Raw genomic sequence first — 23,679 nt, 5'->3', positions numbered from 1 at the left:
AGTCATGGGTATTTTTAGTAAAAGTCATGGACTGGTCACGGGCAGTAAACAAACATTTGCGGCCCGTGACCTGTCCACGACTTTTACTAAAAATACCCATGACTAAAACTTGGGCAGGGGGCCGCGGGTACTCTGGCCGGGGGGGGGGGGAAGTGCCCTGGGGGCACAGCAGGTGCTGGGGGACATTGCCTGGGACCCCCGCTGGTGCTGGGGGGTGGGGCAGACAGCAGCGCAGAACCCCTGCGGTGGTGCTGAGGAGGGGAAGGTTGGCAGGGCTGGCAGGGGCTCCCTACCTGGCTCCGTGTCTCTGCAGGTCCTACGTGGTGGAGGAGCCCAGGGGGCTCTGCATGCTGCTCCCACCATAAGCACTGGCCGCCGCAGCTCCCATTGGCCAGGAATTGGAGCCAATGGGAGCTGAGGGGGTGGGGCCTGTGGGCATGGACAGTGTGTGGGGCGGAGCCCCCCCCTGGTCCCACCACTGCCTGAGAGCTGCTGGGCCATGCCAGTGGGAGCTGGGGGGGGGGCCACCCCAAGGTAAGCACCCCTCAGTCCCCTGCCCCTAGCCCTGAGCCCTCTCCCACATACCGAAACTGCTACTGCTGGCCCAGGGGCTGTCCAGCTCAGGAAGCCCGTGAGCCAGTGCCAGCCGCTGCAGAAGTCACGGAGGTCATGGAAAGTCATGGAATCCGTGACTTCTATGCAGGCCCACCGACAGCAATCCCAGGCCCCAGGGCAGAACAGTCAATGGGCCCCCACGCATGCACGCACAAGCCGCACCCACACAGCCGTGGTCCACCTGACATTCGGGCGGTGCTGTGCCTGCGGTGGCTGGTGCCCAGTGAGCTGCTGGCTGTGATGTTCCAGCATGGCCAGGGTTTCCACATGCCCGCCAAGTAGCGTTGCCAAGGAAAAGCCAAAGACCCTTGTCTCGCCCTCTGCCCCTTCCCTTCCCTGAGACCATGCCTATGTTCCTACCTGTTCTCTGAGACCCCGCCCCCTGCTCACTCCATCCCCTCTGGGAGGGAGTTTGGGTGCAGGAGGTGGTGTGGGGTGCAGGCTCTGGGAGGGAGTTTGTGTGGGGCAGGGGGTTAGGGGGGCAGGGGGTCGGCACTTACTTTGGGCAGCTCTTGAAAGCTACTGGCACATCCCTCTGACAGCGGCTCCTAGGCAGGGAGTCCAGGGGGTCCACATGCTGCCCACAGCTGCACCCCCGCAGCTCTCATTGGCTGCAGTTCCCGGCCAATGGGAGCTGCAGAGTCAGGGCTCAGAGCGGGGGCAGTGTGGGACTGCAGTTATGTCGGCTGCTTCCGGATGCGGCGCAGAGCAAGGGCGGGCAGGAAGCCTAGCCCTGCTGCACTGGCGGCAGCGACCGAAGATCCCCTGGCCCTTTTAAATTGCCTGGGCCCCTGGGCAATCACCCTCTTCTGTCAGCCAGCCTGCTTCCATGACCTCCGTGACAGACTTGCACCTTCCAACAATGATTTTGTGCCCTCGGGCTCATCAATTAGCCTTTCTGAGGCAGGTGTCTCACTTGTAAAATAGGGCTAATGATATTTAACTGCCTTAGGGAAGTGATGTGAGGCTTAAGTAAATATTTGTGAAGTGAATCATAAAATTTTTCCCTTTCGCCCTCGGGTTTCGTTTTAGAAATGTACATCTTGTCTGCGCCGTTTCTCTTGGGTGAACCAAGAACTAATAAAGCAGCAAAAAGTCCTGTGGCACCTTATAGACTAACAGACGTATTGGAGCATGAGCTTTCGTGGGTGAATACCCACTTCATCGGATGCATGTCTGATGAATCTGACGAAGTGGGTATTCACCCATGAAAGCTCATGCTCCAATATGTCTGTTAGTCTATAAAGTGCCCCAGGACTCTTTGCTGCTTTTACAGCTCCAGATTAACACGGCTCCCCCTCTGGTACAAGAACTAACAGGCTTCTGAAATCAGAACTACAAAGCAAGAGAACCTGGGTTAGTTGCGATAGGAAGTAATTTTTTTTTAATTCCCACCTTAAACTGACGTACCTACCGAATAGTTAAATATCAGACTGCAACATAAATTGTATGTTATTTTCATAGTACATAAAACATGTACTATGAAATTCGTTCCTTCATTTTACTCTGCCCAGTAATCCCGCCCTGTCACACTGCTTCTAATAGTTCAAATCTCTGAGAAGCCTCAAACAGAGAAATATTTCACAATTCCCCCCTCCCCCAAATATGGAATTTCACCTTCACAGTGGCACCTGTCCAGAATGGGCAGTGCTCACTCTTGGCCCAGTGACAGGGTTTGAGGTCAGATACTTCCTGGCCTGCAGAGCTACAAGTGGGAGGGTTGGGACGGACGGACTGGGAAGGTAGAAAGGGGACACGGATACACTGCCCTTGCTTTTAGCTCTGGTAGGTCCTGAGAAACCCAGCTTTAAAGCTGGAAGATTATGTATCTAAAATGCAGTCGTGGAAACTAAGGTGGCTTGGTTTAAATGTGGAGGCACACAAAATATAGTCCCCATCACTTTATAATGAAGCATCCCTAAAATAGTGTTTCTGTAACGTATGCAGCAAGTGCTGAATACTTGGTGGTGTGGAATATATAAAATAAAAGGTTTATTGGTACTCATTTGAGATAGTCTAACCTGAGGCTAGTAAAAACTTTGTATCACTGCACTGAGTATGTGTGTTTCATATACTCTATGTGCCTATATATTGGTGGTACTATAAAAATTGTTGATTGCCGTAGATAATGAACTAAATACGTGCAGTCAGTAAGCATAGGGAAGTAAAGCATAGGGAGATAAAGTGCACTACTGCAGATACTGAGGGAGCTAGATTTTGTTAAGTTGAACAGGAAAGTGGGGTTGTTTTGGGTTTTGGTTTTTTTTGTTTTGTTTTGTTTTTTTTGGTGCCTGACTTACACTTTTGGCTGTCAATACTGGAACTGTGCTTTTCTCTAACAACGGCTCCTAGGGACATGCGTTATTACACTCTGAAAATGCTGAGGAAAAACCAGAAGTCGAAGTAATGTCCCAAAGGTGTGAAGTATCAGAGGGGTAGCTGTGTTAGTCTGGATCTGTAAAAGCAGCAAAGAGTCCTGTGGCACCTTATAGACTTCGTCGGATGCATTTTCCAAGGGTGTGGTTATCTCATAATGCTACGGGATAGAACCTTATTTAGCCAATCTGTGCTGCCCATTTTCTAAAATGTGTCTGCATAGTGTTATCCCCAAAGAGAGTGGCAGGATATGGCCTTTGAAAAATAATGGAATACTGTTATGGAGACACTTCACTCACTAGTGCTATAGTTTCAAATTTAGCAATTCCTCCCTGGATCCTCTGTGGTCCAGAATGTCCGTGGGAGCTCAAGGAAAGACATTCTGGTTTCAGCACTTGAACTGCTTCAGAACTGTAAAACAATTGAAAGCCACTGGTTTTTAAGTTGGCAACTTAGAGTCTGCTGAAGAGGAAGCCCTGTCTCTCTGCCAGCGTTTAATGTTTTGAATGAAGAATTAGCCCACAGCATGGCTCTTTTGAGGGAGAGCTCTCATTTGTGAAATGGTGCTTGGAAAATTTATGGCTGCTGCTTAAAAGGACTTGCAATCAGTCACTGCTGTTTGCTGTTGTCCTGCCAAAGACCAGTTTGGAAAATTTTCATTCTCCTGGATTGGGTATTGTGGCCAGATTCTCAAACGGAAGAAATCTGGTCCAATAACCTCCCCTGTCACCATTCAGGAGTGTCATGATGAAGGACTGGGATACGCAGGTTGGTTCTAAACAGGCTGGGAAGAAGGAATTGGTTTGCACTGACCAGCTGATGGCTAGATGGGTGTGACTCATGCCCAGCATTTTAACAATTAAAACATGTACTATGAAATTGCACATCAAATGGGAGAGCGTCCTGGCCTGACTAACCAGTCTGCTAAAGGGAATGTAGTGACTGCAACCTTTTTTATCCATCAGCCAGATCAGCTTCCACCAGGGGCTCAGCTTTGTGAACTCTGCAAACACCCAATTCTGTGGACTCAGAATATCTCACCAAAGACCGTCTCCGCCCTTCCAGAAGTCGGTGCCCTGTACTCAAAAGTGCATCTACACTGCAACAAAACACCATGGCATGGCCGCCGCTGGCCCCGGTCAGCTGACTCGGGTCTTGCGGGGCTCAAGCTGTGGGGCTATAAAATTGCAGTGTAGATGTTTGGGCTTGGGCTGGAGCCTGAGGTTCTGAGACCCCGTGAGGGGGGAAGTCTGTTAGATCCTGGGTTCCAACCTGAGCCCAAACATCTACACTAATTTTTAGCTCTCCAAGCCTGACCCAGCTGACATGGGCTCTGGGGCACAGTGCTACGGGCTTTTTAGTGCAGTATAGATTTACCCAAAGGGTTATCGCATAACATGGAGATGGGGCTTGTTTACTCACATAAGCTCAGCCAGTCACTGTTGGCTATTTGTAACATTTGCTTTCCTAAGTCACATAATTACGTCGGGGTTTAATATTATGGACACTGCGTGTGTTTTTTTGTTTTTTTTTAGCCTTCCCATCATACGTAGAGTTAAAGTGATCAGAGGCACCAACTATTTCATTTTACTTTTTCCCTGGGTCTGTGGGAACGGCGGGAAGGTTCATTATTTTCCACAAGACATTGAGTATAGGGAGTCTGGGTATATTGATGCAGTTGCTCTGGTGCCCTGAAGAGTTTCACACGGTCTAACTGTCCATCCCTGTGTGGTTATCATCCAATTGCCTCTGCAGGCCAGTGCCTTCGCAGTCAGTGTGGAAGGCCTGGCAATGCAAGACCCAGTAAGGGCTAGATCCAGAGAGGGATTTAGGCAACTAAGTGCCACTTTAGTCACCTAATCCAAAATTTAGATCCTCAAAACCCTGTTCAGTTGTTGCCTAACCCCCTGTAGGCATCTGAATTACCCAGATGCCTACATTTTGGGTCTGCAAGTGGGCGTGTGCACACAGCCTACTCAGTCCTGACCCTGGCTCATGCCCAAGTCTCAGGAGGATCCTTACACTTGGCATTCCCCACCTGTCTCGCCTACAGGACCAGCTCTTGTAGGCCTACCTAAGCCACGCCCCTCTCCTTAGCATTTCTTATTGGTTAGCTTAGGCAGCTCCCCCTCAGCTCGCTGGCTTTTTGTGAAACCCAGGCTTAGGCACCTACGCATTGCATAGGAGTCTGGGTTCCTAGCTGGGTGCTGCGGCTTTCACTAGGCAGCAGAATGTCTAAAACTGTTGCAACACTGAGTCCAAGTCCCCTTTGTGGATCTAGCCTTAAGTCTCTACCAAACCACTTGCAGCTGCTATTACGGATTCATGTCACTGAGGAGGGCCTCCTCGACTGGCTATTTTAAAAGAATCATATTTTGCTAGTGAAGACCAGTCTATTGCTTATGTTTTCTAATAGTACCCATAGAGTCAGGGCTATCTGACTGTACACTGAATTCACACTTTCTGAGGAGCAAATCTATGGATGCTTTGGAGCCTTTACAATTGTCACTTAAACTCACAATAGTGTTTTTTAGTGCAAAAATAAAGATTTGTATAGTTTCAGAGCGGACCACGTGGGCAGAGCAAATCCAGCGTGGCAGCTGGGAGAGCAGCAACTTTTCACAGCCCTGAAAACCGAATCCGTTGTCCCTCAGATTCCTAATGCATGTCAAATGATGGGGCCATTTTTTGTCTCAGTAATTCGTCCTTCTATCTCGTTGTCTCTATACAGTGCACTTAACAATTGTGAGTGGGATTTTGAAATAACATTGGCCTAACTCTGCAGCTGCTGAAATCACTAGTAACGCTCCTGCTGGCTTTAATGGGAGCACAGTTAGGACCATGCCGAGCGCTCTTAAAACCCCCATCCCATATAGTTAATATTTACACCATCCTTGTTAGGCCTTTTTAGATTAAAATATGCAGGTACAGATAGATACATATTCTAATATATGCATGGGGGTGTATATTCTATAAAATTTGGTGTTGGTTACATACTACTTTTATTGTTTATAATACAGAATTTTTCAAGATGATTGTAAAGCAGCACTTATTAACAACTTCCAGGTATGAGAGCAGGAGAAAATGAACTTGTTAAAAGTGTGTTAGAAAAGCAATGTGGCCCCGAGCCAGCTATTGCTGTCAAGCTGGTCAAAACACAGGAAGAATATCATGTGACCATTTTCATGGAAGAACATGTCTTTTTTTCCAGCTCTACTCCTGCATTCCAAACTCAGCTCTGCCACTGACTCATTTTGTTCCCTTGTGCAAGTTACTTGACCTCTCTGTGCTCCAGTGAAATGGATCGGGGAGGGAGTTGCCAGGGTAACGCAACTGGTTGATGTATTTTAAAGCAGTGGTTCTCAAACTTTAGCCACCCGAGGACCTCCATTTTGATTTAAAATTTTTCGTGGACCCCCAAGCTCCCGCTCAGCCCCAGGCCCTGCCCCCACTCCACCTCTTCCCCCCCCAGGCCACCCCCCCACCTCGCTCCACCCCAGCCCCTCCTTTTCCCTGCCTCTTTCCATCTCCGAGCACACCCCCTCCCCGTTCTGCCCCCCCGCACCTCTTGCACACCACTGCACAACTGTTCAGTGGCGTGTGGGATGCACTGGGAGGGAGGGGGAGGAGTTGAGTTGATCAGCTGGGCCAGTGGATCCCCGGAGTACCCTCGCAGACCTCCAGGGGTCCACAGACCCCAGTTTGAGAAACGCTGTTTTAAAACATTCTGGAAAAGGTAAATTACTTAGTATTCATTAGTATGTATTACTTCCTTCTCTCTATTGTTATGTCTCTGGGGCTGGATGGTGTTTATTGAAATAGCTGAAGCGTGGAATTAGATTGGCTGTGGTGTCGGACTGACCATCGGAGCTATGAACGGGGGGTGAGTGGCACTCTGAGCTACAGAACATAGGACACCGTCTGCCTAAAGGCTTGATGGTTTAAATTGCTGGATTTGTAAGATGAAAGGGGAGCAACTGTGAAAACGACAGTAGGTTGGTAATCTTCTGACTAGCTTTGTTAGGAAATGGGGACCCCACCACGCTGCTGCTTTGAGTTGATTGCAAAAGGAAAATAGCTGTGAGTGGTGTGAGAAGAGATTTTTTTTTGTAAAGGATTTGAAGGGCAGGAGCAGTCTAAGAGCCCAATCCAAAGCTCATCAGTGTCTATGGGTGTCTTTCCATTGAATTCAGTGGGCTTTGGATCAGGCTGTAAATGAAATTCCGCCAATGATATGGAGAATAGCATTTATATGAAAAGGTATTTCTGACTATTAGGCCTGGTCTACACTAGGGTGGGGGGTCGAACTAAGGTACGCGACTTCAGCTACGCGAATAGCGTAGCTGAAGTCGAACTACCTTAGTTCGAACTTCTTACCTGTCCAGATGCTGCGGGATCGAAGTCCGCAGCTCCCCCGTCGACTCCACCACCGCCGTTCACGGTGGTGGAGTTCCGGAGTCAACGGGAGCGTGTTCGGAGTTCGAACTATCGCGTCTAGATTAGACGCGATAGTTCGAACTCCGAGAAGTCGAACGCTACCCGTCGACCCGGCCGTAAGAATGGACGTACCCTTAGTGTAGAAAGACCCGATTTTTCCCCATTGCAGTCAATGGGCTTTTTATCATTGTGTTCAATGGGCATGGGAACAGGCTCATATACTGTGTATACACACATACACACACACGTATGCAGTGTATATACATACGTAAATGCATATGGTGGAGACCATATAACAAAGCAAAGGGGGTTCTGAGAGCTGGGAAATCCTCATTACAATACAGAATTCTTCCTCGGGTGGTTGTTCATGTCCATTCTAATCAGGTGTGTGCGTAGGAGACAGCTGAAAAGTTGAGTATATTTTGCCAGATTTGCCATGCAGGAAAATAAAGGTTACTCACCTTCTCGTAACTGTTGTTCTTCAAGATGTGCTGTTCACATCCATTCCAATCAGGTGTGTGCACGCGCATGTGCACAGCAGCTGGAAAACTTTCCCCCTAGCAGCATCCGTTGGGTCAGCCTGGGCGCCCCCTGGAGTTGTGCCTTCATGGCGCTCAATATAGACCCCTTCTGACCTGCCATCCCCTCAGTTCTTTGTTGCCGCTGGTGACGGCTAGCTGGAACAATGTATTGGTCTGCTGTGTCACGGGGAGAGTCACCAGAAGGAGAGGTGCAGAGTTTGCAAAGGGTTTTGCCCTAAATGAAAGGCGGTACTTTGTTCCCTCAAAAGGATATGAACACTTGTACTCTGCTGCTAGGGGGAAAGTTTTCCGGCTACTGTGCACATGCGCGTGCATACACCTGATTGGAATGGACGTGAACAGCACATCTTGAAGAACAACAGTTACGAGAAGGTGAGTAACCTTTATTTTCCTGCATGGCAAATCTGGCAAAATATACTCAACTTTTCAGCTGTCTCCACGATGTAGATATGAGATGTGTTTCTGCTACACTCCCAGTTTAGGGGTGGTTTTAAAACTGAGGTTTTATTAAACTTAAAAAATGCAGCCTGGATAAGCCCCACAGCAGCTCCATCTCACCAGGACTCAACAACATCCTTTCTTGGGCCAGAGCTTGCTTCTCTACTGCCTTCCATTTTCCCTTCATAAGGGCGCCAAACGCTGGCAGTACCCTGATGTTCCCTTAGGATTGCTACATGTTGGCATCTGTAGACTACAAGGTTTTATTTTTAGGTTCTAAGACATTATAAACACAACAGCATGGTTCAAGTATTTTGAACATGTCGCTAAAGCAACCAAGTAAACCCTCTGAGCTTCCCCAGGGTGGGGAAACAAACATAGCCATAGAGAAAGAAGGAAGGAATAATGGTGAATAGACAAGCTGAGAAGCTGAAAATAGCAGGAAAATGGCCATTTACAGGAAGTGACAAGGAGGCACAGAGATGTGTTTAGCATCCTGGCAAATAGATATATTACGAGGCCATTTGTATGAGTGCAGTAGACACAGGGCCCTGTAAATAACTAAGGGCTAGTCTACACTTACCAGCCGGGTCGACGCGGTGAGTTCGACTTCTCGGAGTTCGAACTATCGCGTCTAATCTGGATGCGATAGTTCGAACTCCGGAAGCGCCGCGGTCGACTCCGGTACTCCACCACTGCAAAAGGCGGTGGCGGAGTCGACCTTGGAGCCGCGGACTTCGATTCCGCGGCGTCTGGACAGGTGAGTAGTTCGAACTAGGGTACTTCGAATTCAGCTACGCTATTCACGTAGCTGAACTTGCGTACCCTAGTTCGACCCCCGCCCTTAGTGTAGACCTGCCCTAATAGACAATGCTTGATTGATGAATGTGCCCATATATGGAGATCCTTCCTCCACCAGGCCTAGACAGGCACATGTTCCCACTGATGAGTTCAACTACAGCAAAGTCAACTGAAATGTTTCTATTAGTGTGTGTGTGGCTAAATACACCAAAGCGGATGCCTTGCACTTAGCCTTTGGAAATGGCAAACTAAAGTAGTCTACGTATCATAGAATCTCAGGGTTGGAAGGGACCTCAGGAGGTCATCTAGTCCAACCCCCTGCTCAAAGCAGGACCAAACCCAACTAAATCATCCCAGCCAGGGCTTTGTCAAGCCTGACCTTAAAAACTTCTAAGGAAGGAGATTCCACCACCTCCCTAGGTAACCCATTCCAGTGCTTCACCACTCTACTAGTGAAAAAGTTTTTCCTAATGTCCAACCTAAACCTCCCCCTCTGCAACTTGAGACCATTACTCCTTGTTCTGTCATCTTCTACCACTGAGAACAGTCTAGATCCATCCTCTTTGGAACCCCCTTTCAGGTAGTTGAAAGCAGCTATCAAATTCCCCCTCAATCTTCTCTTCTGGAAGTTAAACAATCTCAGTTCCCTCAGCCTCTCCTCGTAAGTCATGTGCTCCAGCCCCCTAATCATTTTTGTTGCCCTCTGCTGGACTCTCTCCAATTTATCCACATCCTTCTTGTAGTGTGGGGCCCAAAACTGGACACAGTACTCCAAATGAGGCCTCACCAGTGCTGAATAGAGGGGAATGATCACATCCCTCGATCTGCTGGAAATGCCCCTACTTATACAACCCAAAATGCCATTAGCCTTCTTGGCAACAAGGGCACACTGTTGACTCATATTCAGCTTTTCGTCCACTGTAACCTCTAGGTCCCTTTCTGCAGAACTGCTGCCCAGCCATTCGGTCCCTAGTCTGTAGCAGTGCATGGGATTCTTCCATCCTAAATGCAGGACTCTGCACTTGTCCTTGTTGAACCTCATCATATTTCTTTTGGCCCAATCCTCTAATTTGCCTAGGTCTCTCTGTATCCTATCCCTACCCTCCAGCGTATCAACCACTCCTCCCAGTTTAGTGTCATCTGCAAACTTGCTAAGGGTGCAGTCCACACCATCCTCCAGATCGTTAATGAAGATATTGAACAAAACCGGCCCCAGCACCAACCCTTGGGGCACTCCACTTGATACCGGCTGCCAACTAGACATGGAACCATTGATCACTACCCGTTGAGCCCGACCATCTAGCCAGTTTTCTATCCACCTTACCGTCCATTCATCCAGCCCATCCTTCTTTAACTTGTTGGCAAGAATACTGTGGGAGACTGTATCAAAAGCTTTGCTAAAGTCCAGAAATAGCACATCCACTGCTTTCCCCTCATCCACAGAGCCGGTTATCCCATCATAGAAGGCAATTAGGTTAGTCAGGCATGACTTGCCCTTGTTGAATCCATGCTGACTGTTCCTGATCACTTTCCCCTCCTTTAAGTGGTTCAGAATTGATTCCTTGAGGACCTGTTCCATGATTTTTCCAGGGATTGAGGTGAGACTGACTGGCCTGTAGTTCCCTGGATCTTCCTTCTTCCCTTTTTTAAAGATGGGCACTACATTAGCTTTTTTCCAGTCATCCGGGACCTCCCCCGATCGCCATGATTTTTCAAAGATAATGGCCAATGGCTCTGCAATCTCATCGGCCAACTCCTTTAGCACCCTCGGATGCAGTGCATCCGGCCCCATGGACTTGTGCTCGTCCAGCTTTTCCCAAATGATTAAACATGAGGGGTTAGGTGGAAGTCAAATCAGTCTGAGTTTCTAAGCAACCTCTGCATTTTTCACTTTGTGGAGGGTTTTTTTCCCCCAGCTTTTCTTCTTCTTCTTCTTTTTTTTAACTGCCTCACAGCTAGACTCCAGATATGTCATCTGTTAAAGACATGGGCCAACAAAGAAAAGGAAGTGGTTTCCAAGCAACAGGAACTACACCACCGTTTTCTGGATTGATTGTAGCCCTCTGACTCAGATATCCTTTTATTCATCCATTCTCCAGCGTGGCAGTTCTCTGCATGCTCCCTCAGTGATCAGAGAACTGGACACCTACAGCGTAATTTCAGTACAAAAGCCACATTGATAATTATCTCACAGCAATAGGCAAACGGAAATACAGCCTCTGAGGAGACCCATAGGGCTCCATGGTTTAAAGAACAGAACATGAGTGGGTGCAGTATCACTGTTACAATCATGGTCTGACTGCGTGACTGGGATTTGAAAATTCTGTTCTTTACTAGCAGTGCTGCAGTCGGAACTGGTTGAAGCCCCTCAGACGTAGGCCAGTATGTAGTTTCCAAATTTCAGATCACTTACTGTCTCCGGGTGTTCTGGAGATGCCTTTGGGTGGGCTGAGGGCTCCCACATTGAATGACATTTTGCGACCGTCTGAGAGATGGCACCATACCCAGTGCTGAACAGATCTCAGAAGGTCAACGGGTGAGGTGAAAATAAGCAGGAATTTGGATGTTCACCTGAACCTCTCTGGGATGTAGAATTGAGATGTTGTGAGAACAGGTGACTCTAGAAGATTTCCAGTACTTCCTGTCACTTTTGTGGTTGGAGATACCATGGGACTTTGTCCTGTAGGGGTACTTCTGACTCCAGTCCTGATCACAAAGTGCTGGGGAAGGGAAAACAAAAGTTCTCTCTTGACACTCAGAAAAAGATGGGTTTGATTTTGGTGTGCTGCCTGGGCAATGGTTCCGATCAGTTTTTATTTTGTGTGAACCGTTTCACCCACTTCTAATTATTCACCCCACCTGTCACCATCTTACTGGGCAGCACCAATTGGCCACAGCTCGAAATCACTCCCCGAATTTCTTCCTTCTGGGTGTAGTATGAAAATGTGGCAGTCCCTGGTGTTGCAGTTTCAGGGTAACCGCACCTGTATCTCCCCTCTGTGGTCCCTCAAGGGCACTCACTTAGGTTACCGGCTCCCAGCCATCACCTCTCTTGGGCAGAGACCCACTTCTCTCTCTCTCTGACTGGGGTTTTAAGGCTTCACAGTCCCCTGCCTAAACACCAGTGCCTGTGCTTTGCTGTCTCTCTGCAGGCAATCAACAGCATCATGCCAGCATTACAAGCTAGCACACTTATTCTTAAGAGGAAAGCATTACAGAGAAAACATAAAAACAATATACGGTATATCCATGCTGAAAACTTACCTGAGGTCCCCCGTTTAGTGTTATGGGGCCCTAACAGGCAGGCCAAGGTCCTTCCAACCATTCTGCAAGGATTGGGACCCCCCCCTTTGGATAGAAGGTCTTGCCCATTTGCTGGACCAAAATAAAGGCCCTGGGTGAGTTCAAACACAGCCCTTTTAAGCCAAACCCCGTTCTTGGTTTTCCTAGTCTCAGGAAACCCAGTTTGAACCAATATACATGAGCCTCCCCAGAGCGTGGTGTCTCTCTCTCCATGTTTACAACGTGAGTGAGTCATCTTAATCATCCCCCTGAGGCCTTGTCTACACTACAAGACTATTTCGAATCTACTTAAGTCGAATTTGTGGATTCGACCTTATGAAGTCGAATTTGTGTATCCACAGTAAATACACTAATTCGAATTTCTGAGTCCACAGTAACGGGGCTGGCGTCGACTTTGGAAGCGGTGCACTGTGGGAAGCTATCCCACAGTTCCCGCAGTCCCCGCTGCCCATTGGAATGCTGGGTAGAGCCCCCAATGCCTGCTGGGGGGAAAAATGTGTCGAGGGTGGTTTTGGGTAACTGTAATCATTGAACCGTCAATCACGCCCTCCCTCCCTGAAAGCTCCGGCGGGAAATCTGTTCGCGCCCTTCTCTTGTCAGTTACAGCACGTACGCCACAGCACTGCGAGCATGGAGCCCACTGCAATCATCGCTGCACTTATGGCCATTGTCAACTCCTCGCACCTTATCGTCCACCTCTTCCACAGTCAGCTGCTGAGAAATCGGGCGAGGAGGCTCCGTCAGCGCGGTGAGGACAGGAAGTCACAGAGTGGCGCAGACCTCTCACAAAGCAGGGTACGCCGCGCCGTGGAGATCATGGTGGCAATGGGTCAAGTTCATGGTGTGGAACGGCGATTCTGGGCCCGGGAAACAAGCACAGACTGGTGGGACCGCATAGTGCTGCAGGTCTGGGATGAATCACAGTGGCTGCGAAACTTTAGGATGCGTAAGGGCACTTTCCTTGAACTCTGTGACTTGCTGTCCCCTGCCCTGAAGCGCCAGGACACCCGGATGCGAGCAGCCCTGAGTGTGCAGAAGCGAGTGGCCATAGCCCTCTGGAAACTTGCAACGCCAGACAGCTACCGGTCAGTAGCGAACCACTTTGGCGTCGGCAAATCTACCGTGGGGGTTGCTGTGATTGAAGTAGCCCACGCAATCGTTGAGCAACTTCTCTCAAAGGTAGTGACTCTCGGAAACGTCCAGGACATCATAGATGGCTTCGCTGCGATGGGATTCCCAAACTGCGGTGGGGCTATAGATGGGACTCACATCCCTATCCTGGCACCAGCCCACCAGGCCAGCGAGTACATTAACCGAAAGGGGTACTTTTCTATGGTGCTGCAAGCACTGGTAGACCATAGGGGACGTTTTACCAACATCTTCGTTGGGTGGGCGGGCAAGGTTCATGACGCGCGTGTGTTCAGGAACTCTGCTCTGTTTAGACGCCTCTAGGCAGGTACTTTCTTCCCGGACCACAAAGTAACGGTTGGGGATGTGCAGATGCCTACAGTGATCCTCGGGGACCCAGCCTACCCGCTAATGCCCTGGCTCATGAAGCCCTATACAGGCGCCTTGGACAGAGAGAAGGAACTCTTCAACTACCGGCCTAGCAAGTGCAGAATGGTGGTGGAGTGTGCTTTCGGACGTCTCAAGGGGAGATGGCGGAGCTTACTGACTCGCTCGGACATCAGCGAAAAGAATATCCCCGTAGTTATTGCTGCTTGCTGTGTGCTCCACAATCTCTGTGACAGCAAGGGCGAGACCTTTTTGTCCGGATGGGAGGTTGAGGCAAATCGCCTGGCTGCAGTTTACGCTCAGCCAGACACCCGTGCCGAGAGAATATCCCAGCGGGAAGCGCTGTGTATCCGGGAGGCTTTGAAAGCTAGTTTCCTCGGAGAGCAGGGTAACCTATGACTCTCCACTTGCTTTCAAGAGAAACTGACCCTGGGCCTGTGTCTGTATGTGTCGATTTCGATCTGCGGTTACATACCCCGTTCTCCAAGTTTCCCCCACTTCCAAAGCACGTTTTAAATCAAATTAATTGTTACACTCATTATTAATAAATCTTTGTTTTACTTTGCATTTCTGTTCAGTTGCTGAAACATGGACGCATACTGTGCTGGGCACGGTGTGCACTGATGTACAGACCGCTTGTTCCATAGAGGAATGACATCCTCCTGCTCCTACATAGGTCTCTGGGGTGGGGGACGGTTGCAAGTGGTTGTGCATCAAGGGGAGGGATTGCAGGAAGGGGTGGGTTTGCAGGAAGGGGCGAGTGGTGCCTTCTTTGGATAGGGGTTTGGATGACGGCAGTGGGCTGCGGGTTTGGGCGTAGGAAGGGGTGAGGGGTGTGGGGGAAGGGTGAGTATCTGTCCGTGGATGAGGGCTCTTGTTGGGGCTCAGGGCAGCGGAGAGGCTCGTTGCTACGGTGGAAGTGCATGGTAAGGGCAGCGTGCCTTAACATTAAGGGGGTGGCAGGCGCTAGGACCCTGGACAAGCATACACATCACAGAATGACATGGGGCAGCATACACCACACAGAGTGACCCTGGTGCCTACTGACTGCAGTGTGTGTGTGCCCTGCAGTTGATCATGCCCCCAAGTCTGTACCTTGGTAATGTAGGCTATATCGTGCAATTATAAATCCCCTCCCCCCCCATACAAAAAAAAATCCTCTGACACGAAAGACGTGACCGAAACAGTGAATAACAGCAAACAGCTTTTAATAATCTAATACACAGTGGGGGGATGAAACTTGGATTTGGGACTGGGTGAGCCTGTAAGGGAAGCACTTCTACAAATGTATAGCGTGAGAGGTGTGTGGTACATTAGCGCTATGCAGTGGTGCAGTGACAGTTCTCACGGCCCCTACCGCCCCTCCGTCTTGTACTTTTGGGTGAGGGGGGGGCAGGACTTCTTGGCGGGGGAGGGCGGTTGCAGATACACTGCAGGGGGGCTCTGTCCTCCGGCCTGCAGTCCTGCAGAACATCAACAAGGCGCCGGAGCGTGTCCGTTTGCTCCCTCATTAGCCCAAGCAGCGTTTGAGTCGCCTGCTGGTCTTCCTGCCGCCACCTATCCTCCCGTTCGATGTGTGTGCGATGCTGTTGACATAGGGTCTCCCTCCACTGTGTCTGCTCTGCCGCCTCGGCTCTGGAGCATGCCATCAGTTCCGCGAACATCTCGTCCCGAGTCTTTTTCTTTCGCCGCCTGTCTGCGCCAGCCTCTGCGAGGGGGATGCCGGGGCAGTCCAGGAAAGAGCCGAAGCTGTGTGATGGGAAAAGTAACTGATTTCCTTGAACAGATACATGTTTGCGAACAGTGAACACAGTCTAGTCAGTTTCTCTGAACAAGACCATACAGGGCAACAAGTCTCACGAGATCTCGGGCCAAGTTCGAGATTTCTGAATACGCTCTCATTGGCTGCGGCATTGCACAGGAGAGCGGACAAGTGGGGAGAGACAGCTGAATCCGTCTAGCAGACAGTCCTGGTAAGCCTTACAGTACATTCTGCTTATCAGTTAATGGATAGCTGTGCCCTCCCGCTAAAGGCAATCTGGAAATCATATACTCTGACCCTTTTCCAGCCACTCCCGCCAGTGCACGGGAAAGATCAATGTATGCTTTTCCTATGTGGCCTACAACACGTGGCTGTTAAGCGAGGGTCATTGTTATGCAAAGTAAAAGTCAACCATTTACAACAGTAACAATACACTAATTGCCCTAATTAGATGCAGCATTTCATGAACGAGATCACCCTGATGCGGGTCCCTCGGAGTCACAAAGAGCGGATGCTAAGGGAAGCCCTGCAGAGACCAGGACCATATGCGGCCATGCTTGTGGAGGCGATGATTCCCATCTACATAAGGATGTCCTGGCGCTGAAGAGTGTGCTTCCACGGAGCACCCAACAAGGCACCTCTCCCCAGGAACCTCCTGCGGAGGCTTTTCGAGGACCTAAATGAGACCTTTCTTGAATTGTCCCTGGAGGATTATTGTTCAATCCCTATATGTGTGGACCTACTTTTCATATAGTTTTTCATTGAAAATTTTATATATAGTATTTCTATTTTTTTATACCTGTTTTATAAAAAATAAATGTTTACATGTTTCTAGCACTTACTGCCTGATCCTTCCCCTGATTCAGAGTCCGGGTTAACGGCCGGGGAGGGTTGGTAGGGGATCTCTGTGAGGGTGATGAAGAGATCCTGGCTGTCAGGGAAAGCGGTTTTGTGTTCGCTGTCGCCTGCGCCGTCCTCCACAGACCCTTCCTCATCTTCCCCATCGGCGAACATCGAGGAGGAACTGTCTAGGTTCACTATGCCATCCACTGAGTCCACGGTCACTGGTGGGGCAGTGGTGGCAGACCCACCTAGAATGGCATGCAGTGCCTCGTAGAAGCGGCATGTCTGGGGCTGGGCTCCGGAGCATCCGTTTGCCGCTCTGACTTTTTGGTAGCCTTGTCTCAGGTCCTTGATTTTCACGCGGCACTGCATTGCATCCCGGCTGTATCCTTTCTCTATCATTGCTTTGGAGACCTTCTCGAAGGTCTTTGCATTCCGCTTGCTGGAGCGCAGCTCCGACAGCACAGACTCCTCGCCCCACACACCGATCAGATCCAGGACTTCCCGGTCTGTCCATGCTGGGGACCTCTTTCTATTCTTGGATTGGCCGGACTCCTCTGCTGGAGAGCTCTGCATCGTTGCAGGTGCTGCGGAGCTCGCCCCGATGTCCAGCCAGGACGTCAGATTCAAAATGCCCAGACAGGAAAATGAATTCAAATTTTCCCGGGTCATTTCCTGTGTGGCTGGTCAGAGAATCCAAGCTCGGACTGCTGTCCAGAGCGTCAACAGAGTGGTGCACTGTGGGATAGCTCCCGGAGCTACTAAGTTCGATTTGCATTCACACCTAGCCTAATTCGAGCTAGCCATGTCGAATTTAGCGTTACTCCACCTGTCGGGGTGGAGTACCAAATTTGAACTAAAGAGCCCTCTAGTTCGAATTAAATGGCTTCCTGGTGTGGACAGTTGAGCGGTTAGTTCGAATTAACGCTGCTAAATTCGAATTAAAGTCCTAGTGTAGACCAGGCCACAGTTTGAGTTCCTGAAGGAGCCAGGGTTACCCTCCTCATCCACTAGAACACAGTCATACCCATGATCCCTGGCTCCCAGTGACACATCAACTTAACACCGTACGTCCCCCAAAGATACTGCATGGGGCTGCAATGTCTGTCACGCCTGGCACCTGCACAGAGGGGGTGGAATTACCAATAAATGGTGTCAACCAAAAGCTCTTCCCACACTTGTCCATTTACACAGAGGAAAGAACCCTGGATGTGCGGGGCCTACATTCTTAATGGGCCCTATCCCTGACTCCAGCTGAACTGCACACAGTGTGTGGGGGTAATTCCTTTGCCCTGAATTCAAGCATCCCAAGGGCTTCTAATGACCCTAAGCAGCCAAAATTACAGCCACAGATATTGGACACCTGCCATACAACTGCATTTTGCTCTGCATCCTGCACTAGCGCGCACAGTGATCTGTCGTGCCAGTCATGGAGAAGAAACAGGAGAATGAAGAACCCAGTTTGACAAGTCATAAAATCCGAGCCCTGCAGCAGCTTCCCTGAAGTGCTGCACGGTACAATGGTTAGTATTTAGCTGCCTTTGTTTTACATCTTTTCCCTGGGGGACACTCTGAAATACTTTCTGTTTGGAAATTCTGCTGCTCAGATGGTAGGGCCCAAGCCAGCTGCCCCTCTGCAACGGGATTCTGCTTCACAATGAGGGGCGGAGGGCAGAATTAGTCCCTTAGGTTTTCTGGGTTTCTTTTTCTTTCCTAGGGGCTAGATTGTGCCTTTCAGCACAGCCGCGAGCAGCAGCACACACACCTTTGCTCCCTCTTGGTTTTTTGGGGACGGGGGAGACGAGGTGGGGGAGGAAGGAAGGAAGGATTAAGAGGATGAGGAGGAGGGAGTAACTTGTTGCAACCCCTTGCAAATGTGCAGTTTGCTCCCCCTTGCACCTAGCCAATTGCTGTGCTCCCCAAGTGGAAATGAAGCCCCGCCCCACCCACTGGCTTCCAGGGGCTGTGCTTCACACCAGACCCAAGATGTGGGGGTGGAGAAGCCTTCCCCACACTGCCTTGCTCAGGAAAAGATGTCAAGGGATGATCTAACCTTTGGGTTTCTTACTAAAGACCTTTGCGTGAACCCAGCATTTGCCACTAGGAGTTCATCTGCTCCTGCTTGTATCTGCAGGAATGAATGTTTGACACGGGGCCATAGTTAGCTAGAACTGAAATATCCAAGTTGAGCTTCTTCAGTGTTGGTCAGACTATTGTGTTTGAAGGAGAAAGGGAAGATACCTTCTGTCAATCAGGCATTGGCTATTTCGATCAGGAGTGGCACCAGTTGCTCATGACTCATTTCACAAGACAGGATGGGCATGGGTCAGATTCACAAGTCTTGGGTTGAGACTCCTTTAAGATGTCCTGAACTTCTTGGTGAGTGAATGTACTGAACTCTGGGTGTGCCAGTGGGCTGTTGATTGGTGGGTATTGGTACTGGTATTGGCAGTGCTTGGTACTGGGCTCTGATGCAGATTCCAGTGACTCAGGATTAATGATTCTGTTTACCACCTTGGATAACTCTTGGGGAAGGATTTGGCAGCCTCAGTGGAGGCTGGTTGGAAGGTTCGTTTGGCCTGTAATACAGGCTCAGCGTAGGCTTTGAGAAATAAGTTATGTTTCATCCTGTCTGAATCAGCCTTTGTTTCCCTACCATTGGTGCTTGAGTTTCTGCCCCTCTCTTCATCTGCCACAGGGTGTCAGAAAACCAGGGAGATCTGTGTGGGTGGTGGAGAGGAAGGAGCCGCTTGGGGGGCCAGTATGTCAATGGCCAAGACCAGTGTAGAATGGTAACTATTTACCAGGTCCTCGACTCCTCGTCCTGTGGGCGAGGTTGTCCTTTAGCAAGTGTTGCAATTTGTTGGAGTGCATGAGTCATCGTAATCGAATCAGGATCTTTGGTCCATCTTGTGACCTGGGACCTGGAAAGTCTCTGACCACTGCCTTAATGAGGTGATGGTCTGTCCAAGACAGTGGCTGGGTTGTGATGTCCTCTGTCTTGACATCTAGGCCAAAAATCAAGTCAGTTGCCATGTGGGTTGGACCAGAGATGAGACAAGTGAGGAGATGAATTTTCTGGCTTTCGCATCCACAGCCTTGTTGATGTGTCTGTTGAAATCTCCCAGGACAAGAAGTCTCGGATATTTCACTACTATCATGGACTTTTTCTTCATCAACATCACTTACGTTATGCGATTCCACCCCTCCCTCCCCACCCTCAACCCCCTCCCCATACACACACACAAAGCCTCTCCCCCAAAATATCAGGAAAAACAGTTTGTATAGCTGGTCTTTTCTAAGATGGGGGTTAATTAAAATCAAGGTTCTACTGTACTGATGCTCAGAGGAAACCTTGAGATACTTTTTTATGCTGATTAAGTTTAGGAAAGGTATTACCTACTGGTTACCACTAATTTTTGCAGAGTGCTTAATTTGTCAAAATAATATATTTCAACATAGATTGAACATAGTATTCTTTCTTGGCTTTGCAGAAACTGGAAACGTTGGTCATGAATTTTTATTGGTCTGCAGTTGAGGGAATGAAAAACCTGTCTGGAGAATTAATGCTAAACAGACTATTTTTAAAAGCTGCCTTGAAATCTCAGTAGCTGTTTAGTATAGTAGGGATACATTTAAGTTACAAGTGTATCAGAGGATTACTAAAAAAAGTACACTCTAATATGCAATATAAATAAGAGGGGGGTCTAGCATAAAGGGCCTTTTTGCACCCCGTAATAAAAGAGAACTAATAGCAAGGATTACAATCAAATCAAGGGTTAGGGTTAGTCACTCTCCTACACATCCACCAAAAATCATATTATAAATGCTATAGAATTCACTGTGACATTTCACTCCATATTCTTTATGAAAACATGCTTACAATATGAATGACATAACTGAGATGTACTTTATGTTAGATGGGTCTTGTAAGATATCATTGGAAAGGTTATAATTTACTGACTGTGATTATCCAATTTGTATGCCTGTATCATTTCTGTATCTGAAGTTAGGAATATTGACTATGTATCTGTATTTCAACTACGCTACTTTGGGTGATGGCCCCTGCTAACGCTTCAGGTACAACAATGGAAAAGCCAGACAGGGCAGACAATGGATTGTGGAAAGGCTCGGCCTTCCTGCAGACGGACACTCCATACTGCCACTGACTCATGGACGCTGTGATGCTACAGAGTCAGGCGGTCTAAACATTACCTGGGACTTCTTATAACTTTCCACTGGAAAGGAAGGGGGGTCAAGTTTGGGAAACAAAGGATTCCCGCCTTATGTAAATCCTGTTTAAGGGTGGGGAGGAAGGCACACAGGACGACTCCTCTCCATGGCCTGTCTGCCCAAGAAGAAAGACTGCAAAAGCCATCTGAAGGGAAGGAGGAGGGGGGAAGTCCAGACTGAGACAGCGGTCCAGTCTGAAAAGGAATATCACTGGAACTTTGAACCCACAGAAACTTTGCAACCTGCCTAAAATAACATTTAGGATGAGAATTTACATTTTGTAACTTGTTTCTTAAGTACATTGAGCTTAGCTTGCATATTTTGCTTTATTTGGTCAGTAATCTGCTTTGTTCTGCCTGTTATCTTTTATAGTCACTTAAAATTCATATCTCCCTCCACATTGAGGGAGGGGGCGAATTTCATAAAACCTTTGGATTTGTGCCCCTTAAAGGGAGTGGGCACCAGGGTGTTGGGACGAGCCCCTAAGGCTGAATCTTCTCTGTCTCTCTGTGCAGCTGGGTGTGGCCCTGCCTGTGTGCTTGGCTGGAAGAGGCTTGTGAGCCTAACCCAGCAAGGCCAGGTACAGGGGACCCAGGCTGGAAGAATAGACAGGCTCAGTGGTGTCTCAGCACATCAGGTGACACCCCAAAGGGCCCAAACCCGTCACATGCCCAACCTGACAACAGCACAGCTTGAAAAGGAACACAAGTTTTGCATTCATTGTCTGGATCTCTTGTGCATGTGAAATCCTGTCTGCTTCCAACATGAAGAATTGTGGGTTTGGGGGCTCATTAGCCAGTGGTCGATCAGAGCTGGTGATTGCTATTGTTCTCAGATATGCTGTAAATGTACAGTGAAGGCATTTCAGTCACCCCCGTTGGTGCTTTCCCCTGAGCTATGGATGTCATCAACTGTGATGTTTGCTGATCTTTTTCTAAGCATTAATTTGTTTTATTTTCCTCACAAATCTAGGTTCTAAAGCCCTTTGGAGTGTTTTTTGAGGAGCGAGTTAGCATAGTGAATACCCCTCACCGTTCTCTCCTTGACATTTTTGCATTATTGCTCAGTCAAGCATGAAGCACTTGCGGTCTCATCACCTCAGGCTGTGACTGCATCTGATCCCACAAGCTCGGCAGTCTCAGATCTTGGGCTTGTTACGTGCTTCTAAGACCAGGGGGAGCTGAGGGTCCTTTCACCTCACAGGATCCAGCCCTCAGGCTTGGCTGATAGTGTCCAGTGTAATTAGAGCTGAGAGGCCCAGTTTTCAAAGCAGCTCCCACTGCTGCCAGGCAGAGTTTTGGGTGCTGAGCATCTCTGCAGAACAAACCTGGAGGTGTTTTAGCTCACTCTGTTTGGTGAATGACAGCTCTGAACTCATCTAGCTTTCTGACTATTGCCTTCTTCTTTTCCAGCTCCTACGTCGAGCTTACCAACTGCACCTTCCTGATAGCCGAGAAACTAGCTTGCTTTTGGCCGAACCAGCTGGTGGACGAGTTCTTCATAGCCATTCACAAGCACTATTTCAAAAATTGCTCCCTCTCTGGGAGATCTCTACGCGACCCACCGAACAACATCCTATACCCGTTCCTTGTGGTCCCCATCCTCATCACCCTGCTCATGACGGCACTGGTGGTGTGGCGGAGCAAGCGGAGCGAGGGCATTGTGTAAGCTAGCGTGCCCCAGGATCTCACTAAATCAATCGAGACCTATCTTCCTGTGGAATAATCCCTCTCTGTCAGACTCAGCAAGCCCTTGTGGAATCAGCAGCACGTTGGAAGCTTGGTAACCCTAAGGCAAAATGTGGAGAAAGAACAGTGCACACTTGACGTTTAACACTGTCCTGACCAGAGAGGTGCGCTGTACCTATATACATTTCCTCTGGATAACAACCCTTTATTCAGGCAGAGATGACATGCTTTGGACTAATGCCACTTCTCAATAATTACTCTCGGTCACTGCAGCACTTCTTGCAAACCAATTACTTGGTCATTTTAAAAATCATTTATAAAGACAATTAATTGAAAAGGTAGTTCTATATGTAACAATTAGTGTTTATACACTTAATCAGTAATCAGCCACAGGATGGATCGGTTGAGGTACCGTTCTGTAGACATCTAATTATTATAATTTATTTCTTGCAGAGTTTTGGCTTGAATGCTTCTGAAGTCTATCATTGTTAATTAAAGGAACCCTTGATTACTTTGCAAACTGCTGTTGTCAGTTTTTGCTTATAACGTACTGAAATACTGCCGCACTGCCTAGCTACACAGAAACCAGACTTTTCAAGGTTAAAAGAGATTTTTGCAAGTTATTTCTCTTATTGTTTCATAGAACTGTAGAAATGTAGGGCAGGAAGGGACCATGAGAGGTCATCAAGTCCAGCCCCCTGCTCTGAGGCAAGGCCAAGTAAACCTAAACCATCATTGACAGGTATTTGTCCAGCTTGTTCTCAAAAACTTTCACTGATGCAGATTCCACAACCTCCCTTGTTAGCCAGTTCCAGAGCTTAAGTATGCTGATAGTTAGAAAGTTTCTCATAATATCTAAGGGATATCTAGATACCTCAGCCAAGATCAGGGCCCCATAGTGCCAGGCACTGTGCAAACATAACAAAAGACAATCCCAGCCCTAGAGAGCTTACAATCTAAACAGAGGGAGGGGGAAAGGAAAGATTCTTCCATGGGGAACTGAGGCACAGATAGATTTAAGTGACTTACCCAGGGAGTTTGCGGCAAAGCTGGGAACTGAATGCAGCCTAAAGCTCAGTCTGGGGCCTTCACCACAAGCCTACTCTTCCTTCTTTGTGGTACTTGT

General features: G+C 48.7%; 1 protein-coding gene across 1 annotated transcript in view; it reads left to right on the top strand.

Annotated features, from left to right (window-relative positions):
• Nucleotides 1–23,073, top strand: part of RAMP1 (receptor activity modifying protein 1) — a 141,182-nt gene extending 118,109 nt beyond the window's left edge. The window contains exon 3 of the mRNA XM_044978512.1: nucleotides 22,278–23,073. Coding sequence (XP_044834447.1) covers nucleotides 22,278–22,533 — 256 coding nt within the window. The 3' untranslated portion in view covers nucleotides 22,534–23,073. The remainder of the gene's footprint in view (nucleotides 1–22,277) is intronic.
• The last annotated feature ends 606 nt before the right edge of the window (nucleotides 23,074–23,679 follow it).

Source organism: Mauremys mutica, chromosome 10 (assembly GCF_020497125.1).
Source record: "Mauremys mutica isolate MM-2020 ecotype Southern chromosome 10, ASM2049712v1, whole genome shotgun sequence".
Classification (NCBI taxonomy): Eukaryota; Metazoa; Chordata; order Testudines; family Geoemydidae; genus Mauremys; species Mauremys mutica.
This window is presented reverse-complemented; position numbering and strand designations above follow the sequence as displayed.